We start from the raw sequence: 12884 nt of genomic DNA, 5'->3' as shown, positions 1-12884 counted from the left end.
ATAGCATGTGAACTCTTATTCTACATTAATCTACCAGGGAAGATCACTGTGGGGTTTTTTTCCTCTCTTTTTTTTAAATGGCAGATTATACAAGGAAAGCCTGACTGAAAAGAAGATATCTGAAGGCACTCATGATGTTTGCAGCCACTAATGTGGCTGTGCATAAAGCATTTGGTGTTTTTCAAAAAAAGGAAAAAAAAGTCCTTCTGATATGCAATGTAATCTCCCTGAAATCCCTTAATTGAATCTTCTAAAGTCCTGAAGAGATAGTGAAGGAGAAAGAGAGAGAAAAGAGATACAGAGAGATTAAAGCAGCTTTTCTAGTTAGTCCAAGAGTGACTGAGTCTCCCTCTATATCTCTTTCTTCATCTATTCAAGGCCTCATTCACTTCCCATGTGCCTCCCACTGACAGTATTGCTGCTCAAGCACACTATGCATGAATTGCCATAATGTTTTATTTTGTTATAATTGGTTTCTTTAAACCAAGGCTTTGACACCCACTGTCTCATGCCATTACCAAGGGCATTCTGACCTGCCTTCATGTAAATTGCAGCATCCAAAAGACATAGGGTTTTTTTCCTTTCTTCCCAATAGACAAGTAACATCTGTGTGAATTCACATTATTTCCTAATAGACAAAAATTGAACTTAAATGCAGTGTACATCAAGATAATAAATGACTCTTGTTAGAGGAAGTTACTGAATAGAGCTCACTGAAGTACTCTCTATTCTCTCAGCGTGACATCTTTCTTTAGGGCAAACACTTTGAATGTTGTTATTATAAGGTGGCGTTATAACAAAGGTGCCTACAGTGTGGATGTAGTTCAGTGGGATGGAGAGCACTGTGCTGTTAGAGCTGGGATCTTTGTACACCACTCCTATGTTGCTATTCATTACACCAGAGCAGAGTTATGCAGTGGGGATGTTGGTTTTGCATAGGCAGAAACGACACACTTTCTGTGCATAGCTGGCTTTGGACAGGGGTCAGTTTCCAGGGAAAAAACCAACAGGCTTATGCCTGATACAAGCCCTCTAATCTGCTAGGCAGGCATCTTCTTCAAACTCAGCAGACGTTTCTGAAAGACTGGAGGGAAAGATGACAGGTAGTGGGGGTAATAGACAGGACTATTTAGACTGGCTTAGCAGCTGGAAGCCATTAGAATTCTAGCAAGGTTTTCCTCCTTAGAGAAGTCTTTAAATAATTAAATTAGCAGCAGTCCTAGGGAAGTAAACAATCTAAAAACTTCCGTTTCCCTGACCTACCCTCCAGACTTAGGTCACTGGAGTGTCTGATAAGCTGCAGACCTCTGGAGGGAGATACAGCCTGTGAAGACCTGGAGCTTTGCGGTTTTTAAACTCAGCCAGCCTTCTTGCACATTCTTCAGCCTGCTGCACTCCTACTCTTTCCTGGCCTTTGACTCTGCAGTAGTTACAAGTAAGTCCTGGTGGGACGGGTATCAGCAGAAGATAATGTGCTCTGAAGAAAGGGTGAAGCAGCCATACCATTTACAGATGTAAAATTGCCCAGAATAAGGAAGGTCTCCTGCAACTTCATGAGCTGTATGCTGTCCATGAGTACATCAGGGCTGTGTTGCTGGAAGTGGGCTCAGGCTGAGCCAGAAGGTTGATGAACCTTATAGTTAGCCCAGCTACACATCCAAGCCAGCCCAAAAGGCCACAGTGGGACCCTGTGAAACCTTCATCCTCTCCTGTTTTCTGCCCATTCTCAGAGACCCTCTCCCTTCTACGAATGTGCAGCTTGTTTCCTTTTGATTCCCAAACACATTAAGATTTCAGGGTACAGCTCATAAAGTAAGAAAGCTTTAACAGACACAGCCCTTCTCTGGTGTGAAATACAGACTGAATCTGAGACACGGTCTTTGAGAAGAAGGACAAAATATCACAGAAATAATGAAAATCTCAGACACCTTTCTATCTCCAGACTCATTAAGAAACCCTTTAATGCCACATTTTGTTACCAAGGCCAAAGTAATTGATGGTGCAGTTGTGGATCCGTTGTTCACAAAGCCATTTCTGTAGAGAGTTACTACTGACTCAGCTGACTACACAGAAACACTTGCACTGAGCAAAAGTGTTCTGTTGCAAGACATGAAAATGCTTCATACATGTTACCAGAAAAGATGCATATCTCTCATAAATATTATCAGATGAGGTTTGTATCAATCTGTAGCTGAGCTGTATTGACACCATTCCCAAAAACTTCTATGAACCCTCTATGAAACTTCTACAAAACTCCACACTGCTCACACATTTTCTGCTCACAGGTGTTAATTCCTCTACTTATAACCATATCTACTGTAACTTTGGCTGATGTAATGTAATTCAGATAAAAATTATTTTTCCCAGGGAACCCCAGATGCTTTGATATTGGTCAGTACCAGATATCTATATCAGAAGAATAAGCTGTAGCTCCAAGCAGCACATCAGGAGGACGGTACCAGAGTGTCACAACTTCAGAGGAGTATGTCTGTCTGGGGATGGACTGGGCACGAGCAAGGCCTGCAAAAAAACCCCCAACAAACCAACAAAACTGCTGTGTTAGGACAGTCCTTCTACCTGTACAGTGCATAGATGATAATAATTGGCAACAGGACATTATTTTCTCTTTAAACACAAGTAATCTCAATGCAGCTTACAAGCAATTGACAAAGTGTTTCTGGAGTATACCTCTGGGGTGGATCAGATCAAGCAATAGGCTGTGTTTTTGCACATTTACCATTTGAGACTGAAGCAGCTATCCCAAACCAATGCCAAGAAAGCTTTTCAGGTCACACATTGCTGTGGACTCTACACATTACATTATTTTCTGAACAGAGAGGGGTTGATTCTTTGTTCTCTTGAGCTAGTTTTACATGGCAGTAACTGCTCTGACTTAAATGAGGTTAATCCCTGCACCTATCAGTATAAATGCAAGAAAAGCTGGACTGACCACAGAAATAGTTTCCTGAAGTTCAAGGAAAGGTTATGCTTCTCTGCCTTAATTGGCTGTGGATACAGATCTATATGCATGCTACAGCTTTGGTCTGAACAGATACACAGCAGTATCCAAACTGTGACTCACCAAAGTCAGCTAATTTGAGCTCACCAAGGCAACTGATGAGCAAGTTCTGGGGTTTCAGATCACGGTGAAGAATGTGTTGTTGGTGGATGTAAGCCAGGCCACGCAAAAGCTGGAACGTGAAGAGCTGGAAAAAGCCAACAAAAAAACTGAAATGATTTTGTGTGACTTTGCATTGGTACATTAATTCTAAACTTCAGGAGAACCCTGCAACAAAGCAGAGACAAAGCAAGTAAGAAACCAGTAAAAATCCCAAAAATGAGTAGAGCTGGCTGAGGAGGAGAAAACTGTGATGGGTTATGACTGCCCTACAGCTTTCTGAGGTTTTCAGGGTGGAACATTTGGCCAGGAGGGCAGTTTAACTGCGGTCTGGAAATGCATGTTCTGGAAATTTAACTTTTCTTTAGAAATGGACTGTTGATTGCAGGAGCAAGGTCAGCTTGCCAAAACACAGACCCAGATTTCAGAACAGCAGCACTGTTGATTGCAGTGCTCAAGACAAAGACACACAGCCAAACAAAATGAAAGCCTAAGGAGCTGAAGGTTTGCCCCCTTGAGCCACATGGCACCAGCTGACTGCATTCCATGGCCACTGCACATGCCACCAGTGGAGCAGGGAACTGACTGACCCAGCAATGGGAACTGACTGGCCCAGCAATGGGAACTGTTGGCTTCAAGCTGGGAGAAGACATGAGGACCTGATTTTAAAAATACAGCAAATACAATATGATGAACGAAGTAAGCAAGCAAGCAAGCAAGCAAGCAAAAAAATAAGCAAGAAAGGAAGCCAAGAAATAAATACCTAACTCCAACCATCATGGTAGTCTAAACAAGCCTGGGGTAATATAAGCTGAGCTGAAACAAGGTATGAAGTTGGACAGTGGATAGAAAGAAAACACAGCAAAAGTAATAAGACTTCACCAGAGAAAAGATATTTTTCACCAGAAATTTAATCTGAAGAGGAGGAAAAACAGTGACACCCATAGGTCATTTTTGTACCAGAAAAGTGTCCCTGTAACATTCTGCATACTTATATCATATTTCATAAGAATCACTCAGAAAAATCAAACAGCATTTGCCAGCAAAAATGAAGCAAGCTAGATGACCCTCCTAAAGGAGCAGTAAATAATTTTGTAGTTCAGTTCCTGCTGACAGTCAGGATTCTGGGCAGGAAAGCAGAGCAGCTGGCTAGTGTTTACTCACAGAAATGCCAGTGAGTACATATTACAGCCATGTGCTCCATGTGCTTTATGAGCATGTCTGGTAGCAGAGCCCTTGAGATCTGTGCCAAAACTGCTACACTGCATCTCAGATGTATCTGAGCTTTAAGGATCTTTAAAATCTGAGGTCCCAAGAAACTTCATTAGAATTGGTGTTGCTTAACAACTATCTGGAAAAAGATGTGAACAAGGTGGCAACATTTGAAGATGACAGAAGTATTTAGATTAGTTGTGATAAGAAGTGACAGTGAGGAACTTCAGAGAGATCTGACAAAGCCAGATGAATAGTCAGTTTGATAACATACAAAGTTATTGTTGACAGCTGTAAGATAAATTAACTGAAGTTGCTCAGGAAAAGGACGCAGGCATTCACTGAGGACATCTGCACTGAAATCTTAAACCAGTGTGCAGCAGCAGTCCTGAAAGTTAATTAAATGTGAAGATGCATACAAAGGAGAGCAGGAGACTATTATAACATCAATCTATAAAGTAAGGGTACATGTTCATCTGTGCTCAGATCCAGTCAACCAATCTCAAAAGCTATGGTAGAAACACAAGGGACTTAAACGACTGCAAATATGAAGATAGTTCCAAATGAAGAGAGAGTGAGATTTGAGAGTTTTTAATTAGAGAGATGAATAATGTGGTGTAGCAATAAGAGAATACAAATTTGTGTAGAGATAGGTTTCCTTGCCACAAGATGTCATTGTTCACAAAAGCTGAATGTCCGCTTGCAGAAAATAGGAAGAGGGATTAACTGAAAAAAGACTTGGAGACTGAGGGAGCTTGTTACATCATCAAAGGCAGATTTTCTCCAAAGTTTTTGTCATATATGTAACAAATAAATATTAGTAAGTAATTTACAGTGACCATACATAGTAGAAAATAACACTTCCTCGTGCCTTAAGGGATACGAGTCTCCTAAGGAACTCACCATAACATTGCAATAATGGAGTCCTCCAGGATGCTGGCCCATGTACTGTGCTAGATCTGTGTGCTAAATAGAAGAGAAGAACTTGAGGCAAAGCTACTGCTGTAAAATGCCTCTACCAACAATGCCTCTTCTGTAAATGGGAAAATATGCAACTGCTACAAAGGTGCCTATCTCACCTTGGTGGACAGCTGGTCTGATGCAGCACACAAGATGTGCTTAAGTTCTGGGTCACATCAGGGACCTGGCTGACCTGTTATCTCACCCCAGCATTTATAACCTGAAGCTGCTGGTTAACAGAATTCATACTTGTGCCAGAACTAATCATAAAGCTGCAATAAGAAGACATAGCTTCTGTATTTTCTTTATAATTTGCTTGACTATCAGCAAAAGCAAGAGAAGTAGCAAGACTCGTATGGAGAATTTTATATGTATCCTGGTCTCCCCATGAGAGCAATCCACAGCTTGGTCATGGTGAGCCACTGGGGTCAGTGCCAAATCTAACCCCAGCTGGGATGTGAGCTCATATCATTATTTCCTATCCTCGCTGTGGCTAAAAAACAGTACTTTTATTGTGTTGGCAAGGCAGAAATGGAGGTAAATAATGTCTGCCACTCCAGTGGACACAAGACATGGAATCATTTTTGCATACAGCTGTCGCACATACAGAAAGAAAAGAGTAAGGCTGTGTGGCTGGAAAGCAGGAGATCAAGAAGGAAAATCAATCATTGCACTAAAGCATTACAACTCGTTTCTTTATAGATTTCTCATAGTGCAGTAAATTCATTCTGCAGCCACTTCCCAGTACTTCCCAGTACTGGCTCCACAGGAAGCTAGAAAAACATCAACTCACCACGTACTCAAAGACAAATGTTAGTGTCTCCTTGGTCTGGATAATGTCATGAAGCAGTACGATGTTGGCATGTTTCAAACACTTGAGAAGAGAAGCTGGGAAAACACAAAAGGCAGATCAACTTTACTGCTGCTGGAAGTGGAAGGAGATTGTGCACAAAACAAGGCAGCGAAAATAAAGAACTGGGGAGTAATAGTCCAGACTTGGAAGTTCTGTAAGAAGTGGCAACTACTGAGTCTGAAGGAGGATGGAACAGCTCCATAGAGAAGCAAGCATCAGTGCTCCAGGCTTGGCAGGAACCCATCCTTCTCTCAGAGGTGGGATCTTGCCTCTGTCAGAAATAGCAGTTCATAGTTCCCAGGTGTCAGTTTATAAGTTGAGAAGTAATTTCTTCAAGGTAAATGCTGAGAGGAAGGACCTGGCAGCTCCCAGAGCCAGAATGAAGCAGCCTCCAGCCTGTCACTGAGCTTCTCATACTTCTCCCATCCACGTCCTGGTGTGTGCCCTCAGCATGGCCCTTACGAGAGACTTCTGGGAAAAGCTGAGTTCTACCAGTTTCTGGCTTCACAACCACAGAGCAAAAATCTACAAAAAAGAAATCACTGTAGATATAAGCTAAATTCTGAATTTAGTTCTGTGCATATTGGTTACTGTCTCTGGTTAAAAACACTTAAGAACAGAGAGGAGGAAGTTACTGAGTGAATACTAAGTTGTTTGTATTTATAAAACTTTGGCAAGCTTTTCTTTCAGCCTAACTATGGAAAAGCACCATTGCAACTCTGTGGCCCTGGTCCTTAGGTCCTGACACGCCTTTGCCAAGCCTCAGCACATGGGCTGTGGTGATGGAGGGGGCAGCACATGGAAGCATCTCTGGCCCCATATAGACCACAGAGCACTGACTTACGCTAAGACAAAAGCTGCAGCCTTCTGAGCCTTTTGGCTGTGCGTTGGGTTTGTTATGTTACAGCAGGCTCCAGCCAGCACACTCCTGAAAGGAGCTTCTCAGCAGACACTCTTCATGGGAGAAGAGGGTGCACAGCTTCATCATTTGCTACCTTAGGTGTGTGACAATATTGCAGTAACTCTGTACAGAGGAGGAATGTGGGGAAGAGGTGAAGCTGGGATTACTTTGCCTGTAGGTCACTGGCACAACTGAAGAATCTGAGCCAGCTGTTCACAGACAGTAGCCCCAAAGCCCAAAAAAACAGATGTCCCTGACTCCAGATTTTAGTTCAGCTTTTGACATTGCAGAATATCCTCAGAGCTGTTCCAGATCCACTTTTCTCCCGCTGATTAAAACCAAATTAGTTTACTGTCAGACCATGCAGTCCTACAAATTTCATTCAAATAAGGCATGGGCGTAGGATCTTGTTTCAGCTGAATTAGCACACAATACAGAGCATGGGCCAGCTGTGGGAGGCAGAGTTTTAGTCACAATTAAAAGCTGCTTTTTTGGTTTTCAAACAATCTGAAAAAGATGTTTGAAGAGTTTCATGCTGGCAAAGCAAATTTATACCGGATTAGCACTTTGCCTTTTGCAATCATAACAATTTCACCTGATTTCAAAAGCCCTACTGCCAGTTACTCTGTATGACACAGCTGCAGCCCAAGCCTATGTCAGTACTCAGACTACTGAGCAGTAAGGATGGCCTGATTCAGAACAACTACTGGAAAAGCAGATTGCAAAGCAGTTCTTGCACAGAGCTTGGTGCTGCTGCAGCTAAACTTCCTCTACTGCTGATGCTAGTCCATTTAGCTACCACCACTGTGTTCCCAGTGCACAGCAGTATGGACCTTAAACATGCTCCACACTGCACCTAAAATTCTATGAACCTAGTAAAGATACTCTGGCTAGAGCCCATCTGCTACAGAACATGATAACCTGACTCTGTGACACCACAAAAATTCCATATGACTGGAGCTATTGCTCCAGATGAGCAGCACAGAGGGTCCATAGTAAAATGGAGGATTCACTGCCTGTGCCTTAATCAGGCTTCTGGGAACTGCTCCTCACTTTGTTGCTTCTACAACCCCCTGCTGGGGTGTCAGGTGCTACTGCCAGAACCGAGCTTTAAACGCATTTTGTCTCTGCGGGACTTCCTGGGGTGAAGCGTCTCTTTGTCAGGGGAGCGCATTCCTCCAGGGTAGCAGAGAATGCGCTGCGTTAATAAATCTTGTGCTTTGTTTTTGCTACTGACTTACATTGTAAATTTGAGGTGTCAGATGCTGCAAAGCTCAGCAGTACACAAAAGACCTATTTAAAGCAGACCCTTCATAGGATCACCCTTGTTTTCTCACATAATGAATGAAGTTAAGACTCTCAGCCTGTCCAGTAGAGCATGTTAAAGGGGTGCTGATCTTTAGCGCATCATTAGTTCGATGTAGGTAAAGCTTTTAAGGCTTTTTTTACTGGTGGGCTACAAGTGTAAATGCAGAGCAAAAGCACCACAGCAAATGAGTGTATAGGAAACTGTAACACAAGCCATTCTTTAAATAGGCATATTTCGTTATCTCTCTGCTTTCACACAGAATTGGACTAAGGACTTCGTAAACTTTCTTGTCTTAATTACTGTTATAAACCTGGAGTGGATTCAGTGACCTCTCTCGTTATTCTGAGTTGACTGCTATGAGAGTCCTTGTGTGCTAGTGTTGCTCAGTGAAAGCTGGCACATCTGGTCCCTGACTTTCCATCCCCGTGACAAGATTAACCCTAGTTTCACAAGTGCAGTAAGAAGTTAAAAAACCCCATATGTGTGACATCTTACATTGATAGCTTTCACTAATACCATAAAACAGACTGGCACAATGGTTGCATATTTCTGTGTATGGGAGAAAACAGATTATGGTCTTCTTGGGATTGTACAGCATATGAAAATAGAAGCCTCAATCAACCAGGCTTGTGAACTTAGTCTGTAGGGAAATGTAAATACATTTCAGCCAAAATCAAGCACTTGTGAAACAGCGTTTCTTTCTCCAAGGAATTGAGAAAGCTGCAGACATTTTGCCCAGTGCTCTACAAAGTCAACTGATAAGAAGAATTTCTCACTGGACTGAAATGACAGATGTTATTAAACACCAGTTTTATTGAAAGTATCTCTCTTCAGGCTGAGATCTGTGATGCTCCAGGTATCAGCCAGGAAAGCATCATGGTTTTAGTAACAAATCCACAACTGCCCAATGCAGCAGTGACAAAAGCTGTGTAGTTTCTAGAGGGAGTGAGAAAGCAACTATGAAGGAGGCAGCAAGCAGGAGGTGCAAGAGGGCCCTGACACTGCTAGAAAGAACATGTCTGGCTGCAGCTGGCACTTTCCTCATCACAGGCATGGATGCATCTGTCACAAGTGCATACACCAGAAGTTCCTCCCCTGTCCATTGCATGCCTATCCAGCCCAGCGTGAAGACCTCCTCCATGAGAGGATAAGGAAACTGAGGTTTTGGGAGAAGGACAGCCAGCACATTGAGTAAGCAAGAAAGGACTGAGGGAGACATCATGGAGCTTTTCCAGGTTAAAACAAATGCTCTTCAAGAGTGATGTTCCTCTGTGTCTTACCTTCCCGAATGGCTGTAAAGGGCACTCCCTCCTCTGCCTCCAGCTTGATCACTTTTAGTGCCACCAACTGTCTGTTGATCCTGTCAGGTCACAGTAGAAGGTCACATGAAGCATCTCAGTGCTTGGCATGATAACATTACAGTGTCCCAAGCAAACACCCAAGCAAAATTTCTAGGGCTTGCTGACCCACTCAGGCCAAGCTCAGAAGGGAATTACAAACCTCCTCCATCTTGTGTTCATCAGCAGTGAGCTGGGAGCCAGCCCACCTGGCTAGAGAAACACCGTGCTGCTGTCCAGGTATCGCTAAAGCACGGCTTTGAGCAGTGGTCCCACTCCACCTCTCACAGCTTTCCTGCCCTTATGTGATGGCAGCATGACCTCACCCCCAATTTTTCAATCATGTGGAGATCTCTCACTTCAAGGAAAACTTTTGCTCCCTCCCTGGTTCAGCCAGACAATCTCCTGGCACACTGCTGTGGACCAAAGTGTCTTTGTGGAGCCTCCATGGCTGTAGTGGAGTAGTTCCCTGAAAAGTTGAGATGGGGCTTTGCAAATATCCTGGTTAAAGGCAAAACTGGACTTTTGATTGGCCTTTATCTCCCGTAAGAGGTGTTCTCAGCAAGCACTGGGAAGGCAATAATGCTCACCTGCTGATCCCCTTGTACACAGTTGCACAGGATCCTTCACACAGCTTCTCTAGGTGTACATAGGATGTGGCAGCTCCAAACGGGATGGCTTGTCTCTGCTTCATCAAGAAATTGGTATGTGCTTTAGATTGCTGGGTAGAACAAGAAGCTACTAGCAGGTCATTCAGTAATTAAGTACTGATTCATGGCTGTAATAACCGTAGGATAAAGTATCTCCTGTCTGGCTCTGTGGATGCTACACCTCACCCATTTGAACCTCTTCACAACATCCTGCTCCTGGAAAGAATCAGTGTAAATCCAAGGTCTCTGTGTCCTGTACCTCCAGCTCTGGAGGGTGCAGAGCTGCAGGGGCTGCAGAGAGGGTAGAGAAAGGGATGCTCTGGTTACATCTGACAGCTGGCATAGGAAAAGGGGACAAACTGTGTCACTGGCAAACTACCATTCTACTTACGAGTTTCTTTTCTTTCTCTTTGACTGCAGTGGCTTTGAGCAATGCACATCATTTTCATCTCTCTCTCTACCAGTCACAGATCTCCAGTACTGTCTGTAAGGAGACCAACCTTCTGTGTGCTCACTCAGAACACACAAAGATAAAGCTGCCTTAACTGCAGAGGATACTTCTGCCAGTATCATTCTAAATGCATGTTATTCCCCCTTACCCTTAATTTATTTGTCTCTAAATAACCTGTTAGGGCAGGGGCCAAAAACCAAATGCAGAAGTGAAATTTCAGGAAGTTTACATTTTTGTATTCTTCTCCCCCTTTAACCCTCACCCCTCACCTCCTTCCTCACCTCTGTATAACTTACATAGCCAGTTAATTTGGCCCATACCACATAACAGTGCTATACACTACACAACTATAAAAAAGGTATCAATGAATGGCAAGCAGGCTGCAAGCTCCTCCTGAGCAGCTATATTGAATGGATGATAATTTGACAACACAGTGTTTGCCATCTGTGGCATGCTGCCTCCTCCAGAACTGCAGGTTGTGGGCTGCCTCCCTGTTTTACAATCCCTCATTGGCATAGAACTTGCTGGAGTGCAATCTTCTCTCCCTGCTCATCACATCAAAGGCATTTATTGTCATCTAAGGTACAGATTCCTCTTTCAGTAGCTTCACAGGCCTGAAGCTTCAAAGTTTGATGCTGTCTGGTTAGAAGCAAATGTGATAGCTTTGCACTCCCACAAGTGGAAACACCCAGGCTTAGCCTATCTCAATGCAAAAGTGTCACATTGTGATATTAAATACCTCTGCTGTAGTCACTGCTTCCATGTGCTGAAGGCCTTGGATTTGTTGGGAGCCCCTTCTCTCGGAACAGCAGCTGCAGCATCCTGGTCTGACAGCACTTACACACAGCACGTCTCCCATGTTGTCCCATTTAAATTAAACTGTATCTCTTTTTTTCTCCTTTGCTCCTCCTCGTCCCTCTGTGTCTGTAACAGCTCATATGACTTGCATGAGGTCCCTGCCTCAAGCAGTCTTGTGATTTCTGCAGTTTTTCTTTGAAAGTCCAAATGTACCCCTGGAGTAGCTCCATTGATTCCAGTTCTTTTGGCACATGCCCTCCAAAAACAGCCAACATTTTTCATACTTGAAAATGGAGAATTAATAAATCCAAACTTTCTGCTTATACACATTTTTTTCAGGTAAGCAACTCTCCGTGTAGTAAGTTGGATAATAAAGGGATAGTTTTCACACAGGAACAGGCCTTGACTTCCCTCCCTGCCTATAGCAGTTCTAGGCTTCAGACTTTAGCCCCTAGGCTCTCAGCTGAGCTTTCTAAGCAGTGTGGCTGAGCTGTGCTTTCTGCAGGAGCTGCATATTGGCTGTGCTTGCTTTGGCATTTACATCAGCATAGGGACCTGTCTGTCCTTGTTGGATTATATATCTAAGGGATGCGATGAGTTGTAGCTGATAGAAAAGAGTCTTGTCCATATGTCAGAACAACCAGAGCAAACTGATTAATCCTGTCCACCATAGATTTCATCAATTATGTACCGAGCAGGGAACACACAGTGGATTTGCCCTGGAAGTGCACAGACAGAAGTCCCCTTCTTTCAGTCCTGCATGAGCAGAACTCACTGTGCGGCTTCCTAGGACTAACACTCAACCCACACAGAGAAAATGCTGACAAGGGCTGAAGGAGCAGACATCATCCTGTGGTATTTTTATGCTGACTCATTAGGTCCTTCAGTTTTCATTTGAATGCACCATGTGAAATCTTCCCTTTGCTTCACTGTTTTGAAGTCTAAGAATAACACTCTTTCCTTGAGCAAAAGGATTCCTTTAAAGCAAAAATGTCCTGGGAAGGCAGGGACAATTTCTGTGTCTTGTTGCAACCAAACCACCCAGCCTTTGCATGGCAAGAAGGAGCTAACATACCTGGAAGGCTTGATTTCCTTCCCATGACTTTGTTTTGCACTCCCATTAGCCATAATTTGCTAAATAGCTATCATCATGGACTTTTGTCTTCTCATTATTTTCCAAATATTCTTTGAGCCATCAGAAAACAGCAGCAACTTAGTGTGCTATCCAGGCATGAGAAAGATCGTCTGGATGCAACGCACTCAGTAACAAACTGGTTATGTAGTCTCTTATTCTG

The 12884-nt window shown here is 43.3% G+C and overlaps 1 protein-coding gene across 1 annotated transcript in view; it reads right to left on the bottom strand.

Annotated features, from left to right (window-relative positions):
* The window catches only part of CDK15 (cyclin dependent kinase 15), a gene marked incomplete at both ends in the record, with an annotated part of 35181 nt that extends 23531 nt beyond the window's left edge, over nucleotides 1-11650 (bottom strand). Inside the window, 8 exons of the mRNA XM_082285240.1 lie at nucleotides 2400-2520; nucleotides 3083-3206; nucleotides 5234-5296; nucleotides 6084-6178; nucleotides 9634-9713; nucleotides 10281-10378; nucleotides 10527-10676; nucleotides 11531-11650. Coding sequence (XP_082141366.1) covers nucleotides 2400-2520; nucleotides 3083-3206; nucleotides 5234-5296; nucleotides 6084-6178; nucleotides 9634-9713; nucleotides 10281-10378; nucleotides 10527-10676; nucleotides 11531-11650 — 851 coding nt within the window. The remainder of the gene's footprint in view (nucleotides 1-2399; nucleotides 2521-3082; nucleotides 3207-5233; nucleotides 5297-6083; nucleotides 6179-9633; nucleotides 9714-10280; nucleotides 10379-10526; nucleotides 10677-11530) is intronic.
* Nucleotides 11651-12884: the final 1234 nt, after the last annotated feature.

Source organism: Coloeus monedula (assembly GCF_965178545.1).
Source record: "Coloeus monedula genome assembly, chromosome: 7".
NCBI classification, from domain to species: domain Eukaryota; kingdom Metazoa; phylum Chordata; class Aves; order Passeriformes; family Corvidae; genus Coloeus; species Coloeus monedula.
Note: the sequence above shows the minus strand (reverse complement) of the source record. Positions and strands in the feature narration are given on the sequence as shown.